The sequence below is a fragment of the Bombina bombina genome, unplaced genomic scaffold (genome assembly GCF_027579735.1).
Source record: "Bombina bombina isolate aBomBom1 unplaced genomic scaffold, aBomBom1.pri scaffold_734, whole genome shotgun sequence".
Classification (NCBI taxonomy): Eukaryota; Metazoa; Chordata; class Amphibia; order Anura; family Bombinatoridae; genus Bombina; species Bombina bombina.
In genome coordinates, this window is record NW_026511211.1 from 84,596 (window position 1) to 104,277 (window position 19,682).

Genomic DNA, 19,682 nt, shown 5'->3' on the forward strand with positions numbered 1-19,682 from the left:
AGCCTGTCCTGATAATGTGCAGTTACTGGGTCACACTACATTACACACCTAGCACTGTCTGAGCCTGTCCTGATAATGTGCAGTCACTGGGTCACACTACATTACACACCTAGCACTGTCTGAGCCTGTCCTGATAATGTGCAGTCACTGGGTCACACTACATTACACACCTAGCACTGTCTGAGCCTGTCCTGATAATGTGCAGTCACTGGGTCACACTACATTACACACCTAGCACTGTCTGTCTGAGCCTGTCCTGATAATGTGCAGTCAGGGGGTCACACTACATTACACACCTAGCACTGTCTGAGCCTGTCCTGATAATGTGCAGTCACTGGGTCACACTACATTACACACCTAGCACTGTCTGTCTGAGCCTGTCCTGATAATGTGCAGTCACTGGGTCACACTACATTACAAACCTAGCACTGTCTGAGCCTGTCCTGATAATGTGCAGTCACTGGGTCACACTACATTACACACCTAGCACTGTCTGTCTGAGCCTGTCCTGATAATGTGCAGTCACTGGGTCACACTACATTACACACCTAGCACTGTCTGAGCCTGTCCTGATAATGTGCAGTTACTGGGTCACACTACATTACACACCTAGCACTGTCTGTCTGAGCCTGTCCTGATAATGTGCAGTCACTGGGTCACACTACATTACACACCTAGCACTGTCTGAGCCTGTCCTGATAATGTGCAGTCACTGGGTCACACTACATTACACACCTAGCACTGTCTGAGCCTGTCCTGATAATGTGCAGTCACTGGGTCACACTACATTACACACCTAGCACTGTCTGAGCCTGTCCTGATAATGAGCATTTAGGGGGTCTCACTGTAGTCTTGTTTACTTTCCCTTTGCCTCTCTGGACGCCCCGTGCTGCTGTGCACTAGCCGGGTGCAGTGACGCCGTTTGGAATGCTGGGAATGGTGAGTGTTGGGCGTGTTGCACAGGGTGTGGGAACCGGAGTAAGCTCCGCCTCTGATGTTGTGATTTGCCTCGTAGGGTGGGGGCTTCCTGGACATGTTTGGGATGATGAACGATTTGATGGGGGGTGCGGTGAGTATTGTGCACTGATTTACACGCCCTCTTGTTCTCACTCCTCGTCTCATGGTCTCACTTTTTCGCTCCTTGAACCTTTGCGCTTCAGTTCAACCCCTCCCCTCCGGTCATGTGCTTCTCTGCGTTCTCTCCCCCCCCCCCCCCCCCCAATTTGTCACTGGCTTCTCTCCCTCTCCCCCCCTCTTGGTCACTGGCTTCTCTCCCTCTCCCCCCCTCTTGGTCACTGGCTTCTCTCCCTCTCCCCCCCCCTCTTGGTCACAGGCTTCTCTTCCCCCCCCCCCCCCCCCTTTGTCACGGGCTTCTCTGCCCCCCCCCCCCCCCCCCGGTTTAATGCTTCTCCTTCCTTTACATCAGTCTCACTTATGCATTATCCTCACACAGGAGCAGATGTCCTCTGGGCCAAACTGTCAGACGTATTCCTCATCTACGGTCATCTCGTATTCTAACATGGCTGGGAGTAGGGCACCTAAAGTGTATCAGGAGACGTCACACATGCGCACAGCCCCTGGAGGGGTGAGTATACCTCACACTAGTGTAGATGTTTATCAGTGTTACACTCGGGGGGTGGGGTGAGTATACCTCACACTAGTGTAGATGTTTATCAGTGTTACACTCGGGGGGTGGGGTGAGTATACCTTACACTAGTGTAGATGTTTCTGTTTGTTACACTCTGGGGGGGGGGGGGGGTGAGTATACCTCACACTAGTGTAGATGTTTCTGTTTGTTACACTCTGGGGGGGGGGTGAGTATACCTCACACTAGTGTAGATGTTTATCAGTGTTACACTCTGGGGGGGGGGTGAGTATACCTCACACTAGTGTAGATGTTTCTGTGTGTTATACTCTGGGGGGGGGGGTGAGTATACCTCACACTAGTGTAGATGTTTCTGTGTGTTACACTCTGGGGGGGGGGGGTGAGTATACCTCACACTAGTGTAGATGTTTCTGTGTGTTACACTCTGGGGGGGTTGAGTATACCTCACACTAGTGTAGATGTTTCTGTGTGTTACACTCTGGGGGGGTTGAGTATACCTCACACTAGTGTAGATGTTTCTGTGTGTTACACTCTGGGGGGGTTGAGTATACCTCACACTAGTGTAGATGTTTCTGTGTGTTACACTCTGGGGGGGGGGTGAGTATACCTCACACAAGTGTAGATGTTTCTGTGTGTTACACTCTGGGGGGGTTGAGTATACCTCACACTAGTGTAGATGTTTCTGTGTGTTACACTCTGGGGGGGGGGGGTGAGTATACCTCACACTAGTGTAGATGTTTCTGTGTGTTACACTCTGGGGGGGTTGAGTATACCTCACACTAGTGTAGATGTTTCTGTGTGTTACACTCTGGGGGGGGTTGAGTATACCTCACACTAGTGTAGATGTTTCTGTGTGTTACACTCTGGGGGGGGTTGAGTATACCTCACACTAGTGTAGATGTTTCTGTGTGTTACACTCTGGGGGGGGTTGAGTATACCTCACACTAGTGTAGATGTTTCTGTGTGTTACACTCTGGGGGGGTTGAGTATACCTCACACTAGTGTAGATGTTTCTGTGTGTTACACTCTGGGGGGGGGGGTGAGTATACCTCACACTAGTGTAGATGTTTCTGTGTGTTACACTCTGGGGGGGGTTGAGTATACCTCACACTAGTGTAGATGTTTCTGTGTGTTACACTCTGGGGGGGGGTTGAGTATACCCTCACACTAGTGTAGATGTTTCTGTGTGTTACACTCTGGGGGGGTTGAGTATACCTCACACTAGTGTAGATGTTTCTGTGTGTTACACTCTGGGGGGGTTGAGTATACCTCACACTAGTGTAGATGTTTCTGTGTGTTACACTCTGGGGGGGTTGAGTATACCTCACACTAGTGTAGATGTTTCTGTGTGTTACACTCTGGGGGGGTTGAGTATACCTCACACTAGTGTAGATGTTTCTGTGTGTTACACTCTGGGGGGGTTGAGTATACCTCACACTAGTGTAGATGTTTCTGTGTGTTACACTCTGGGGGGGTTGAGTATACCTCACACTAGTGTAGATGTTTCTGTGTGTTACAAACACTCACATACTTATCTTGTTTTGCTTTTTCAGATCCGTGAAACTCGCCGCACTGTGCGCGACTCGGATAGTGGTATGGAACAAATGAGCATAGGACATCACATACGCGAGAGGGCGCATATTATGCAGCGCTCACACAACCACCGTACAGGAGACCGAGAGGAAAGGCAGGATTTCGTCAATATGGATGAAAGTGAGTTTGAGGCACTGGGGGCGTAATCGTTTAGTGTCCTACCAGGGTCTACATTTATTGGTAAGAATGAGGAATGGCTATACTTTTTGAAAACTTCTTGACAGTTATGATCAACAAGGTACTACCTTAGATGGCTCCGGGTATGTGTATCCTTACAAGCTCACATAGTCCCAGTGTGGTTGTGCAGAAAGTAAGCCGCCAAGCTCCATTCCTATGTAGTTCCTGGTGTTCCGTTTAAGCTGATGACTCTCCCATAGTGTACAGTGTCCTTCACAGATCCTCCCAGAATTGTTGAATGGCAACGCGTTTCAGCTCGTACAGAGCCTTTTTCAAGCCAATGACAATCCACCTTCATCTGCCTCCATTTATACCTTTATTTTGCATTAAAGCGAACGTCAATATTTACGTCCTTAGAACCATCTCATGTAGTCTTATGAATTCTTAGTTATAATTGAACATCCAATTCTTAAACTTAACAGATAGTTGAGTATAAACAGTGATATCTTATAAAAGAATATTTTTATATTTATTAAAAAACGTTTACTAAATATGTCTTGAAATCTGAAACCATTTGATCTAATCTCACATAAAAAATATAGTTTCTATATTTAAACATATATATCTATATCATTGATACTCCATATTACATAGTGAACAAGAGGAGATCCTAAAAACTGTATTTATTTTTTAAGACACGATGAGTCCACGGATCATCTCATTTACTAATGGGATATTCACCTCCTGGTCAGCAGGAGGCGGCAAAGAGAACCATAGCAGAGCTGTTAAATAGCTCCTCCCTTCCCTCCCACCCCAGTCATTCTCTTTCCCTACGTTAGTGATAGGAAGAGGTAAAGTGAGGTGTTAGTTAAGATTCTTCAATCAAGAGTTTATTATTTTTAAAGTAGTGCAAGATTGTGCTGCTTTGTTCTAGGGTGTAGCCATAGTCCATATCAGTCTCTTCAGTAGAGCATTTGGTGACTTTAAAGCAATGGGAACTTGTGGGACATAATTCTCACTGCGCCTCCCATACTAATGCTGCCCTTACCTAGAAAATCTGAGGGATATTTACTCAGGACTTTCGTTATATTACAGGTCCATGTGAGGGAGAGGACCTCTTAAACCTGGAACTGCCTTGCTGTCAGGCAGAAAATGAGGTAATTGCTGACTTTCTGGGGAGTAGAAGTAAACTCAGAAGACGGTTAGACACTTTATTTTTTATTTAGACCTCATTAAATTTGACTCTTTATTAAGGGTTACAGAGTTTATTTCTCCTAGGCGTTTTAGGGGATTCCTTGGACAGTTGAACGCATGGGGCTGTATGTGATACATTAGCTCTCCTCCTGGCGGTTGATTAATAGCCGACCGGGACTTTGCAGATTGATATAGATATTACTGCAAGCTCAGTGTGAGGCTAACTGCTACTCAATACGTTAAATGTTGATGTGGGCTAATGCTGCGGGCTCACTGTGGGGTAGTTCCATGTTTGTCTGGGACTGACAGCGACCTAATATATTGCATGTTGCTGTGGGCTAATACTGCAGGCTCCATGTGTGGTTGTTCCTTGTTTAGGCTGTATATCTGGGACTGGCTGCGGCTCAGCACTTTACATTTTTATATCGGCTAGTGCTTGCAAGTTCAGTGTGATGCTTTCACATTTGGACTGTGGGTCTGACTGACAGTTACATGCTTGGAGGTTTGGCCGGTCTGTTGTTGTTGTTGTTGTTGTTGTTGTTGTTGTTGCTTGGAGGTTTGGCCGGTCTGTTGTTGTTGTTGTTGTTGTTGTTCTCCCGGCGCCTTCACTTGTTATACATTAATGGCGACTGGGAGATGGCTTTTGGTAACGCCCACGATGGGCGGAGTTTTGGTGTGGCGCCAAGGTTGTTGCGCGCCACTGTACTATGCTTCCGTTATCGGAAGGAACAGAGGGGTCAGCGCAAAAGGCTTGAGTTTCTCTGACGTCAGAGCCAGACCCACAGACATGCGCACTAGACTGCTGGATACAACTCGCTGCACTAGGTTTCCCAGCAGCACCCTGAGCTTTAGTTTTGAGAGAGCATGCATAGAGCTTATTTAGAAATGACATCTAGGTGTTTGTTCTCTGTACCGGACAGTCCTACAGCAATGAGTCCGGAATTTTTGCTGTGCAGCAGGGCTAGCTGGCACCTTAGCTAGGTTTAGCTGAAGTATAGAAGGGGTTGCATTGTGTTGTATTGAATCAGACATGTTTGCACAAGAACTCAAGTAGCTCACAGTGATGAATTGTATACGCAGGAAAGTTTCACTTTTAAAAATTAAAGAAACCGTAACGTTTTTTTCTATGTTAACTTTTTCTTTGATAATCATCTATATGTGAGTCAGATTGTTCCCGGAGACCTTTTTTCTCTATTCTTTATGTTGTGAGATTTTTCTGTATATACATGCAGTGCCCTGCGCTTCCTCATGAACCCCACAGGGAGTTACTTTGCAAGACATATCATTGAAGCGATATCTGTTGCATTGTTTGCTTTTCTCATGCTGTAGGCAAAACAATTGACAAAGTGTGTTTAATCAGTTAATTTTACTGATACTGTAGTTGCTATTCCGAATTTTCTTACATGAGGCCTGTAGAGAAAGATACTTTGGTAGTATTTAAGGAGGAAATCTCAGACTCTGTATGGGTAATTCCTTTGTTTAGTACTGAGGTTGTTTTGTTTCAGTTTAAGTTTGTACACCTCAGTTTGCTACTTAAGGAGGTTGGTGCTACCCTGGACATTGGTCAATCCTAGTAAGTCCAGTAAGCTATATAAACAATTTGACGTGCTCTTCATGGTAGAGGCTTTGTTTGTTCCAAATAGGGCTACAATGATTGGATGGGGGGTTCCCCCTTTTCTCCAAATAAAGCAGATCCTACCAAAGAATGTGTCCCCGTCAGGGGTTAAACTTATTTATGGTTTGTATTGCTCTCTTACCAGTGCAGCGGCGTACTGGTTGATGCGTTGCCTGACTGTATTTGGACACACACTCCTCTCGAGGAATTCCAGGATAGGATAAAGGCGATTCAGCGAACCATCTCCTTTAGTTCAGATGCTCCCCTTCAGGTTTTTAATCTGGGAGCTGAGATTTCAGGCTTTGCCATATGGCCGCAGAGCGTTAGACACGTCTTGGTCTGCGGATGCCTCATCTTAGTATTATTTTTTGTCAATCCCTTACAAGGGGAAGATCTTGTTTGGACCTGGCCTGTGGGAGATTATCTCTGATATCTTGGTAAGGTTTATCTTCTCATTCGAGATAAGAGAGACAAACTAAATGGATGACAGAGTAATTTTCGTTCCTTTTCGAAAATTCAAGGGAAATTCTTTCTCTGTTGCCTCCAATCAGATATTGTTTTTTCTCCGTTATGGAGACCCAATCAATATTGGAATAATGGGGGGAAAACAATTCAATCAGCCTGCTGTTGAATCAAGAACAGCATGAAGGGTTCGCCTCTGATCCGGAATCGGATTTTGTAGGGGGCAGAATTCCTTCTTCTCTCAGACTTGGTTTAGAGATGGTCAGGATCCCTGAACAATAGAAATAGTGTCCCAGGGATACAAACTAGAGTTCAATGGTTTTCCTCCCAGAGGCAGGTTATGCTTTCAAGATTATCTGCAGACCAATCAAAAAGAGTCATCCTTACGCTGCGTAAGAGACCTTCCCATCCTGGGAGTGATTTCTCCAGTTCCAATACAGGAACAGGGTCGGGGTCTTTAATCCAATTTGTTGGTGGCCCCCAAAACAATGAAGGAACCTTCAGACCAATTTTAGATCTCAAGAATCTAAACAAATTTTTTTCTCTGATCCAAGTGGATCATTTATGACAACAGTGGATTTAAAGGACGTGTACCTGCACATCACCATTCACAAGAATCATCACAAGTTTCTAAGGTTTGCCTTTCTGGACAAACATTACAAGTTCGTGGCTCTTTCCATTGGTCTTGCCACAGCTCCCAGAATTTTCACAAAGGTTCTGGGATCCCTGTTGGCGGTGCTTCGGTTAAGGGTCATTGCTGTGGCATCCTATCTGGACGATATACTAGTCCAGGCGCCATCATTAGAACAAGCAAGATTCCACTCGGACTTGATGTTATCCTTCTTACGATTTCTCGGGTGGAAGGTATATTTGGAGGAGAGTTCCTTAGTCCCAAATGCAAGAGTAACTGTCTTGGGAACTATAATAGATTTTTCTGACGGAAGTCAGGTTATCGAAGTTTATCAATACTTGTCGATTCCTTCAGTCCCCTCCTCGGCCATTAGTGGTTCAGTGCGTGGAGGTAATCGGGTTGATAGTGGCGGCAATGGACATCTTCCTGTTTGTTCGATTCCACCTCAGATCTCTGCAGTTTAGCATGTTCAGGCAAATGGAACAGAGATTATACGGATTTGTCTCCTCGTATTCTTCTGGAACAGGAGACAAGGGTTTCTCTTCTATGGTGGTTTTCTCTGGATCATCTCTCCCAGGGAACCTGTTTTCAGAGACCATCTTAGTTGATGGTGTCAACAGTCGCCAGCCTTCTAGGGTAGGGAGCAGTCTGGGGCTCCATAAAGGCTCAGCCAGAGTCCGTTCTTCCTATAAACATTTTGGAGCTGGGAGTGATCTTCAATGTTCTTATGGCCTGGCCTCAGTTAGCCTCGGCCCAGTTTCTCAGGTTCCAGTCGAACAAAGTAACGTCAGTGGCTTACATCAGTCATCAGAGAGGACCGAGGAGTTCCTTAGCGATGACAGAGGTATCCAATATAATCAGTGGGCAGAGGCCCATTCTTGCTATCTGTCGGCGATCCACATCCCAGGGGTGGACGTCTGGGGGCGGATTTCTTGTGTAGGCAGACCTTTCATCCGGGGGAGTGGGAACTCCCTTCGGAAGTGTTCTCCAGCTATTTCCTCCGTTTGCTTTTCTTCCTCGGGTCATCGTTCGAATAAAGCAGGAGAGGGCATCGGTGATCCTCATAGCACCGGCTTAGCCTCGCAGGATTTGGTATGCAGATCAGGTGGACATGTCTTCTCTGTCACCTTGGAGATTTCCGTTGAGGAAGGTCCTCTAATTCAAGGGCCCTTCCTTCATCCAAATCTGGTTTCTCTGAAACTGACTGCTTGGAGATTGAACACTTAATATTATCCAAGTGGGGCTTTTTCTAGGATCGTGAGTCTATCACTAGAAATATTTCTCATAAGATATGACGTAAATATCTCTTGGTTTGAATCCATGGCTACTCATGGAGTAGATTAGTATTCCTAAAATTGTCTTTTCTCCAAGAGGTTTTGGAGAAAGGGTTTATCGTCAAATCCTTTTTTTGTTACAAAAACATCTGGCAAATGTCCCAGATGTACGATCATTTTGTCAGGCCTTGATCAGGATCAGGCCTGTGTTCTTTTCTGTTACTCCTATTTGGAGTCTGATTTTAGGTCTCAGAGTTCTTCAAGGGGTTCCGTTTGAGCCCATGGTTTTCCTAAGATGTTAAATTATCTTGGAAAGTTTTATTTCTTGTTGCTACTTCTTCTGCTCAGAGAGTGTCAGAGCTCTCAGCATTCCAATATGAGTCCCCTTATCTTATTTTCCATTCGGATAGGGTAGTTTTCACACTAACTTAGGATTTCTTCCTACGGTAGTTTCTGATCAGATCATTAATCTCCTTTGTTGTTCTTTTATTGTGTCCTAATCTTTCTTCTCAGAAGGATGGACTTCTGTACAATTTGGATGTGGTACGTGCCTTAACGTTTTACCTGCAGACTGAGGTCTGTCGTCAGTCTCTTTGTTTGTGGTTTTCTTGGGTAAACGCACGGGACAGAAAACTACGGCTTCTTCTCTTTCTTTTTGAATGACGAGTATAAGTTTTGCATATGAGACTGCTGAATTTCAGCCTCCAGAAAGTGTTGCGGCTCGTTCCATGAGGGCTGTTGCTTTCTTATGGGCATTCCATAATGACGCTTCTGTGGAACAGATTTGCAAGAACGCAAACTTGTCTTCTGTTTTTTTTTTTTGTTTTTTTTTTCTCTCTTTTTCAAAATTTTTTTTTCAGGTTTCGCTACTTTGCCTCGGCTGAGGCAGCTTTTGGGTGAAAGGTTCTTCAAGCAGTGGTGCCTTCAGTTTAGGTTCCCTGTCTTGTCCCTCCCGTATCATCTGTGTACTCTAGCTTTGGTATTGGGTCCCATTAGTAATTGAGATGATCCGTGGACTCATCGTGTCTTAAAAAAGAAAAGAAAATTTATGCTTACCTGATTTATTTCTTTTTTGACACAATGAGTCCACGGCCCGCCCTGTTCTTTTAGACAGGTTGTGGGTTATTGTAAACTTCAGACACCTCTGCACCTTGGCTTTTCCTTTCTCTTCCTAACTTCGGTCGAATGACTGGAGTGGGAGGGAAGGGAGGAGCTATATATACAACTCTGCTGTGGTGCGCTTTGCTGCCTCCTGCTGACCAGAAGGTGAATATCCCATTAGTAATTGAGATGATTCGTGGACTCATCGTGTCAAAAAAGAAATACATTTATCAGGTAAGCATACATTTTCTTTTCGTGAAACATGATAAATCCATTTCTAAATTAAGACCATTGGGGGTAAGGGTATCTAAATAGAAAATCCCTTTTCCTTTATACACTCCACTAGTTGTCGTCATAACCGATGGAAATAAAATATCCCAAAAGGGCAAATGTTGAGGTTAAGAAAGAATTATAGTAAAGAGGTGGATTTCAGGTCTTAGAGATTCTTAAAGTAAAATTCATAGATGGAGGATATGAGGAGATAAAATTGAGAACATAAGACAACAGACTACTATAATAGAGAGGAATACACTCCTACAGAAAAAGGTAAAGACAGAAGAAGATGGTAATTATTTAAGAATACCATTTAAAACTAAATATGCCAACCATAAATTAATTGAGAAAATATTTCGGAAGCACTGGCATATTCTTAAACAAGATAATATAATTGGGGAACAACTGTTAGATTATCCATTTTTTTGTCTATAAAAATCCAGTAATCTAAAGAACATATTTGCCCCAACTATAATCAAAAATAGTAGGTAAGGAGAGGGATTTATTTGGGAATAATATAAACGGTTTTTATCCTTGCAACTGTTGCAAGTCGTGTAGGCCCTCTAGAAAGAAAACTCCACCTTTAACTCCACTGTAAACGGAAAAACGTAGATGGTGTGATCAGATGTGCAGATAAGAATGTTGTGTAATGTGCTTGTCAATATGTTTCATTCAACCAGACCCCTGAGAGAGAGAATTTGTGAACACATCCTGTCCATCAAAAATGCAGAGACAGGTGGGAATAAGGAACTGCCAGTTCCTAGACAATTTGTAAAGTATAATTGGGGAAATTTGAAATATTTTAATTTATATTGGTATTGCTAAACTGACTGATAGGGAAAGAGGGGGTGATGCACAGAAATATATTTTACAAATCGGAGAAAGATCTATTTTCAATTTTGATACCTTTACCCCCCAAAGGACTTAATTTAGAAAAGGTTTTATTGTGTTTCCTGAAATAATACAGTTTTTAGGATTTACTCTTGTTTATTATGTAATATTGAATATCTATCGGATTATATATCATTTTAAATGTAGAAACTATGTTTTTTTCTGTCTGTTTTTTATGTGACATTAGATCAAATGGTTTCATATTTTAAGAACTTTTTAGTTAAGTTTTTTTTTTTTAATAAATATAAAAATATTCTTTTATGACATAATATGTGTGATGTACAATCACTAGAGGGCGCTAAAGTGCAATTAGAAGGAATATCTCTAGTCAAAGAAACCCATATGAATATGGGCTTCACACGAAAAAAATATATAAACAACCCTTTACAGACAAATGATAATTAACAGTCTGATATATATAATAAAACTACAGCTGCACCTCTCAACACATATACTATGAAAGTAAAGTGAATCAGACTCCTATAACAAGTGCATGTAACACCAGAGGGCGCTAATATGATTAAAAATTGTGTATACCCAATTTAAAAAGATTTTTTAAAAACAAATGAACAATGGTATATAGTAATGGATAATGGTACCTCATTAAATAAAATGTCCCAGTTTAAAAGTCCACTAGAAAATGTATAGTCTTATAATTGGACACATAAGTTCAAAATTTTTTTTTTTTTTTTTTTTTTTTTTTTTTTTTTTCCCTTGACTGTCGGCAGTGGACTCTCCCTGATTCAGAATCAGGATCCTTCTTTTTCCAAAACGAAGCCAATCTGTGTAGGATTTAAACACAAACAAGATCGACCATTGTGTGTATCCACAGACCCAATATATTTCACACAGCAGTATTCAATTTCCAGGGTACTCACACTTTTGCAGAGCACACCAGTGTGCTTGTGGGAACGGACTGGTTATCAGAGCAAACCAGCTTGCTCTCTCCGGTATGCTCTCTCCTCGCAGGTGTGGATAATGACAGATCCACTGGCGCCTCACAGTAAATCAGTGTACTGAGACTTCACTTAGCAGCGGCTTGGTAATGAGAACCTCACTTGTTAAGGAATGGCAGACAATGATGATAAAAAAACAAATCTTTAATCATTAGTAAAACCAAAATCCTTACAATACAAGTGGGTGGACAATGTGTAACAATAAAATTTGCTACGCGTTTCTCGGCTCACTTAGCCGTTTCCTCAGGCATATTAAAAACACATTTTTAGCCCGGCTATATAGTGCCGCTCATTACCAAACCAAAACTATACCCTCCCCCTTCCTTTGCTAGGGGGTGTGTGTAGGCTATCCAATCAGTGAATATCATTTTCATACCCAAAAGTTGTTATCATACAACCACCAACTCTCACTTGGTATACAAATAAAATAATGTATCCATAATGTCCCTACATTTAACAAATCACATACTAAAACATATTTAAAAACAAATTCAAAGAAACACTTGTTGCAATTGCTCTTTCACCTATTGTCGTATAGCCAGTCTATATTTTGTTCAGCATGTAAATATTCTCCTCTATAGGATTGTAAAAGTAAACATGATGGTTCACATTAAAAACAATGAAATCGGATTGTCGACCCTAATATATCTCAGCAATATAAACATATTTCACCTCCAAAGTACAACCAAATCGACGATTGAACCATTACTTTTGGTATAGTTTGTATATAAGCTTAACTGAACATATAATAAAATATATAAACCTAACAATTTTAATGTTCCGGCTCCTAAAATAATTTTTATGACAATAAATCAGCTAGTACAATTTGCACTGGCCACTGTATTTATATAATTTTGATACATTAAATGCACTGTATTTTTAGTGAAGAAAGTTCGCCAGTAAAATTTTTTTTTTTTTTTTTTTTTTTTTTTTTTTTTTTTTTTTTTTTTTTTTTTTCTTCCACTGACCGGCAAATTTATGTGATAGTGATATATATAGTGCACCGGATACTAAGTAACACAAATTTTATATAATAATACGTGTAATAAGAATTTTGTATAAAATCTATATATATAAGCGTACAATTATTATTATTTATAAATCTATATGGAATATAAAATTTCCCTCAATCCATCTATCATCTGTGGTACAATTGTAATAATATATATTAATATTGTGTGATAAAATATAATGTGAAAATATAGTGATTATACTAGTATAAATATAATGTGAAAAACTAGTAATAACTAGTGCATAAGTGTGATAGTAATAGAAGTATCCCTTTGTTTGTGTACTAATTGTATTATGCAACCATCTAATGCAGATATAAATTGTGACTCTAAAGTGAATACATTACCAATATACATATATATATATATATACACACATATATATATACATATATATACATATATATACATTTCATTTAGGATTTTTTTAAAAATGCATAACATTATAATCTTAGTGATATGTGTTTATTAATGTGAACAACACCTCTATATTTCTCTATATGTGCTTATAATTTGGTGTGTTTATGTGTGGAATAGATCAATCATGTGATCTTGAACTTCAGTGTAACAGGCCGATATAAACATTGAATATGGTCTAATATATCGTATATTATAAAATAATTAAATTACAGGAACTAACATACTGAATGTCTGTAAGGACATCAAAATAATAATATTATGGTGTATATAACTGTACTGACAATCCTCCCCTAACTTGACTATTAATAATGATCTGTCTATAATAGACAGATCATTATTAATAGTCAAGTTAGGGGAGGATTGTCAGTACAGTTATATACACCATAATATTATTATTTTGATGTCCTTACAGACATTCAGTATGTTAGTTCCTGTAATTTAATTATTTTATAATATACGATATATTAGACCATATTCAATGTTTATATCGGCCTGTTACACTGAAGTTCAAGATCACATGATTGATCTATTCCACACATAAACACACCAAATTATAAGCACATATAGAGAAATATAGAGGTGTTGTTCACATTAATAAACACATATCACTAAGATTATAATGTTATGCATTTTTAAAAAAATCCTAAATGAAATGTATATATATGTATATATATGTATATATATATGTGTGTATATATATATATATATGTATATTGGTAATGTATTCACTTTAGAGTCACAATTTATATCTGCATTAGATGGTTGCATAATACAATTAGTACACAAACAAAGGGATACTTCTATTACTATCACACTTATGCACTAGTTATTACTAGTTTTTCACATTATATTTATACTAGTATAATCACTATATTTTCACATTATATTTTATCACACAATATTAATATATATTATTACAATTGTACCACAGATGATAGATGGATTGAGGGAAATTTTATATTCCATATAGATTTATAAATAATAATAATTGTACGCTTATATATATAGATTTTATACAAAATTCTTATTACACGTATTATTATATAAAATTTGTGTTACTTAGTATCCGGTGCACTATATATATCACTATCACATAAATTTGCCGGTCAGTGGAAGAGAAAAAAAAAAAAAAAAAAAAAAAAAAAAAAAAAAAAAAAAAAAAAAAAAAAAAAAAAAAAAAAAAAAAAAAAAATTTTACTGGCGAACTTTCTTCACTAAAAATACAGTGCATTTAATGTATCAAAATTATATAAATACAGTGGCCAGTGCAAATTGTACTAGCTGATTTATTGTCATAAAAATTATTTTAGGAGCCGGAACATTAAAATTGTTAGGTTTATATATTTTATTATATGTTCAGTTAAGCTTATATACAAACTATACCAAAAGTAATGGTTCAATCGTCGATTTGGTTGTACTTTGGAGGTGAAATATGTTTATATTGCTGAGATATATTAGGGTCGACAATCCGATTTCATTGTTTTTAATGTGAACCATCATGTTTACTTTTACAATCCTATAGAGGAGAATATTTACATGCTGAACAAAATATAGACTGGCTATACGACAATAGGTGAAAGAGCAATTGCAACAAGTGTTTCTTTGAATTTGTTTTTAAATATGTTTTAGTATGTGATTTGTTAAATGTAGGGACATTATGGATACATTATTTTATTTGTATACCAAGTGAGAGTTGGTGGTTGTATGATAACAACTTTTGGGTATGAAAATGATATTCACTGATTGGATAGCCTACACACACCCCCTAGCAAAGGAAGGGGGAGGGTATAGTTTTGGTTTGGTAATGAGCGGCACTATATAGCCGGGCTAAAAATGTGTTTTTAATATGCCTGAGGAAACGGCTAAGTGAGCCGAGAAACGCGTAGCAAATTTTATTGTTACACATTGTCCACCCACTTGTATTGTAAGGATTTTGGTTTTACTAATGATTAAAGATTTGTTTTTTATCATCATTGTCTGCCATTCCTTAACAAGTGAGGTTCTCATTACCAAGCCGCTGCTAAGTGAAGTCTCAGTACACTGATTTACTGTGAGGCGCCAGTGGATCTGTCATTATCCACACCTGCGAGGAGAGAGCATACCGGAGAGAGCAAGCTGGTTTGCTCTGATAACCAGTCCGTTCCCACAAGCACACTGGTGTGCTCTGCAAAAGTGTGAGTACCCTGGAAATTGAATACTGCTGTGTGAAATATATTGGGTCTGTGGATACACACAATGGTCGATCTTGTTTGTGTTTAAATCCTACACAGATTGGCTTCGTTTTGGAAAAAGAAGGATCCTGATTCTGAATCAGGGAGAGTCCACTGCCGACAGTCAAGGGAAAAAAAAAAAAAAAAAAAAAAAAAAAAAAAAATTTTGAACTTATGTGTCCAATTATAAGACTATACATTTTCTAGTGGACTTTTAAACTGGGACATTTTATTTAATGAGGTACCATTATCCATTACTATATACCATTGTTCATTTGTTTTTAAAAAATCTTTTTAAATTGGGTATACACAATTTTTAATCATATTAGCGCCCTCTGGTGTTACATGCACTTGTTATAAGAGTTCTTTTATGACATATCACTGTTTATAGATTTTGGATGTGCAATTATACATAAGAATTTAAAAGACTACATAAGATGGTCCTAAGGATGTAACATGGAGGCAGATGAAGGTGGATTTTTATTGGCTTGAAAAAGGCTCTGTACGAGCTGAAACGCGTTGCTGTTATTTGACAATTCTGTGAGGATCTGTGAATGATACTGTACACACCGGCCTACTTTCTGCGCAACCACACTGGGAGTTCACGAGCTTGTAAACATAGTAGTAAGGATACCCGGAGCCCCAGAGCCATCTAAGGTATTACCTTGTTGATCATAACTGCCAAGAAGTTTTCAGAGTGTTACATTGTTCACCAGATATCACCGCTGTGAGCCAGTATTGTCTAACTGTTCTATTTACAGCAGCACGTGTATAAATGCTTGCACATTTTATTGTATGGAGCGCTTCTATATATAATTGTAGTTATCCGTGTGGTTTTATACTCTGATTGCAGCTAGAGACGTTGTACACAAAGTATCGATAAACATTTGCCGGCTATATCTAATTTATTTTAATCTGTTCATGGTTATAATAAATGTGGATGTCTTGTATATAAAGTACTTATTTGTTTATATTTCTATATTTTACCTCTTTGATCTGCCTTTTTATAGGCGCCCACAATATTTTGACTATTTAAGATTTTGGGATATCTTTTTATATTGTGGTTCTGGTCTATTTTGTTTATCTAGCGCAGGGGGTGAAGTTTTTTTTATTTTAAGAATGAGGAGTGGGCCTGGCTGCTTTCTTACAGTTATAAATATTATGTTACCCTCTGTGTCACTACGGACCAGGGTACAGCATGTGCTGGGTGTGATATGTAATGACTGACAGCAGCAGCTAGTGCAGGTACAGCATGTGCTGGGTGTGATATGTAATGACTGACAGCAGCAGCTAGTGCAGGTACAGCATGTGCTGGGTGTGATATGTAATGACTGACAGCAGCAGCTAGTGCAGGTACAGTATGTGCTGGGTGTGATATGTAATGACTGACAGCAGCAGGTAGTGCAGGTACAGTATGTGCTGGATGTGATATGTAATGACTGACAGCAGCAGGTAGTGCAGGTACAGCATGTGCTGGATGTGATATGTAATGACTGACAGCAGCAGGTAGTGCAGGTACAGCATGTGCTGGGTGTGATATGTAATGACTGACAGCAGCAGGTAGTGCAGGTACAGCATGTGCTGGGTGTGATATGTAATGACTGACAGCAGCAGGTAGTGCAGGTACAGTATGTGCTGGATGTGATATGTAATGACTGACAGCAGCAGGTAGTGCAGGTACAGCATGTGCTGGGTGTGATATGTAATGACTGACAGCAGCAGGTAGTGCAGGTACAGTATGTGCTGGATGTGATATGTAATGACTGACAGCAGCAGGTAGTGCAGGTACAGTATGTGCTGGGTGTGATATGTAATGACTGACAGCAGCAGGTAGTGCAGGTACAGTATGTGCTGGATGTGATATGTAATGACTGACAGCAGCAGGTAGTGCAGGTACAGTATGTGCTGGGTGTGATATGTAATGACTGACAGCAGCAGGTAGTGCAGGTACAGCATGTGCTGGGTGTGATATGTAATGACTGACAGCAGCAGCAGGTAGTGCAGGTACAGCATGTGCTGGGTGTGATATGTAATGACTGACAGCAGCAGCTAGTGCAGGTACAGCATGTGCTGGGTGTGATATGTAATGACTGACAGCAGCAGCAGGTAGTGCAGGTACAGCATGTGCTGGGTGTGATATGTAATGACTGACAGCAGCAGCAGGTAGTGCAGGTACAGCATGTGCTGGGTGTGATATGTAATGACTGACAGCAGCAGGTAGTGCAGGTACAGTATGTGCTGGATGTGATATGTAATGACTGACAGCAGCAGGTAGTGCAGGTACAGTATGTGCTGGGTGTGATATGTAATGACTGACAGCAGCAGGTAGTGCAGGTATAGTATGTGCTGGGTGTGATATGTAATGACTGACAGCAGCAGCTAGTGCAGGTACAGTATGTGCTGGATGTGATATGTAATGACTGACAGCAGCAGCTAGTGCAGGTACAGCATGTGCTGGGTGTGATATGTAATGACTGACAGCAGCAGCAGGTAGTGCAGGTACAGCATGTGCTGGGTGTGATATGTAATGACTGACAGCAGCAGCTAGTGCAGGTACAGCATGTGCTGGGTGTGATATGTAATGACTGACAGCAGCAGCTAGTGCAGGTACAGCATGTGCTGGGTGTGATATGTAATGACTGACAGCAGCAGCTAGTGCAGGTACAGCATGTGCTGGGTGTGATATGTAATGAGTGACAGCAGCAGCAGCTAGTGCAGGTACAGCATGTGCTGGGTGTGATATGTAATGACTGACAGCAGCAGCAGGTAGTGCAGGTACAGCATGTGCTGGGTGTGATATGTAATGACTGACAGCAGCAGCTAGTGCAGGTACAGCATGTGCTGGGTGTGATATGTAATGACAGCAGCAGCAGCTAGTGCAGGTACAGCATGTGCTGGGTGTGATATGTAATGACTGACGGCAGCAGCAGCTAGTGCAGGTACAGCATGTGCTGGGTGTGATATGTAATGACTGACAGCAGCAGCTAGTGCAGGTACAGCATGTGCTTAGTGTGATATGTAATGACTGACGGCAGCAGCAGCTAGTGCAGGTACAGCATGTGCTGGGTGTGATATGTAATGACTGACAGCAGCAGCTAGTGCAGGTACAGCATGTGCTTAGTGTGATATGTAATGACTGACGGCAGCAGCTAGTGCAGGTACAGCATGTGCTGGGTGTGATATGTAATGACTGACAGCAGCAGCTAGTGCAGGTACAGCATGTGCTGGGTGTGATATGTAATGACTGGCAGCAGCTAGTGCAGGTACAGCATGTGCTGGGTGTGATATGTAATGACTGACAGCAGCAGCTAGTGCAGGTACAGCATGTGCTGGGTGTGATATGTAATGACTGACAGCAGCAGCTAGTGCAGGTACAGCATGTGCTGGGTGTGATATGTAATGACTGACAGCAGCAGCTAGTGCAGGTACAGCATGTGCTGGGTGTGATATGTAATGAGTGACAGCAGCAGCAGCTAGTGCAGGTACAGCATGTGCTGGGTGTGATATGTAATGACTGACAGCAGCTAGTGCAGGTACAGCATGTGCTGGGTGTGATATGTAATGACTGACAGCAGCTAGTGCAGGTACAGCATGTGCTGGGTGTGATATGTAATGACTGACAGCAGCAGCAGGTAGTGCAGGTACAGCATGTGCTGGGTGTGATATGTAATGACTGACAGCAGCAGCTAGTGCAGGTACAGCATGTGCTGGGTGTGATATGTAATGACAGCAGCAGCTAGTGCAGGTACAGCATGTGCTGGGTGTGATATGTAATGAGTGACAGCAGCAGCAGCTAGTGCAGGTACAGCATGTGCTGGGTGTGATATGTAATGAGTGACAGCAGCAGCAGCTAGTGCAGGTACAGCATGTGCTTAGTGTGATATGTAATGACTGACAGCAGCAGCTAGTGCAGGTACAGCATGTGCTGGGTGTGATATGTAATGACTGACAGCAGCAGCTAGTGCAGGTACAGCATGTGCTGGGTGTGATATGTAATGACAGCAGCAGCAGCTAGTGCAGGTACAGCATGTGCTGGGTGTGATATGTAATGACTGGCAGCAGCTAGTGCAGGTACAGCATGTGCTGGGTGTGATATGTAATGAGTGACAGCAGCAGCAGCTAGTGCAGGTACAGCATGTGCTGGGTGTGATATGTAATGACAGCAGCAGCAGCTAGTGCAGGTACAGCATGTGCTGGGTGTGATATGTAATGACTGACAGCAGCTAGTGCAGGTACAGCATGTGCTGGGTGTGATATGTAATGACTGACAGCGGCAGCAGCTAGTGCAGGTACAGCATGTGCTGGGTGTGATATGTAATGACTGACAGC

General features: G+C 41.1%; 1 protein-coding gene across 1 annotated transcript in view; it reads left to right on the forward strand.

Annotated features, from left to right (window-relative positions):
• The window catches only part of LOC128643651 (myeloid leukemia factor 2-like), a 43,264-nt gene that overhangs the window by 4,140 nt on the left and 19,442 nt on the right, over positions 1–19,682 (forward strand). Inside the window, exons 3-6 of the mRNA XM_053696477.1 lie at positions 904–939; positions 1,016–1,069; positions 1,454–1,585; positions 3,160–3,319. Coding sequence (XP_053552452.1) covers positions 904–939; positions 1,016–1,069; positions 1,454–1,585; positions 3,160–3,319 — 382 coding nt within the window. The remainder of the gene's footprint in view (positions 1–903; positions 940–1,015; positions 1,070–1,453; positions 1,586–3,159; positions 3,320–19,682) is intronic.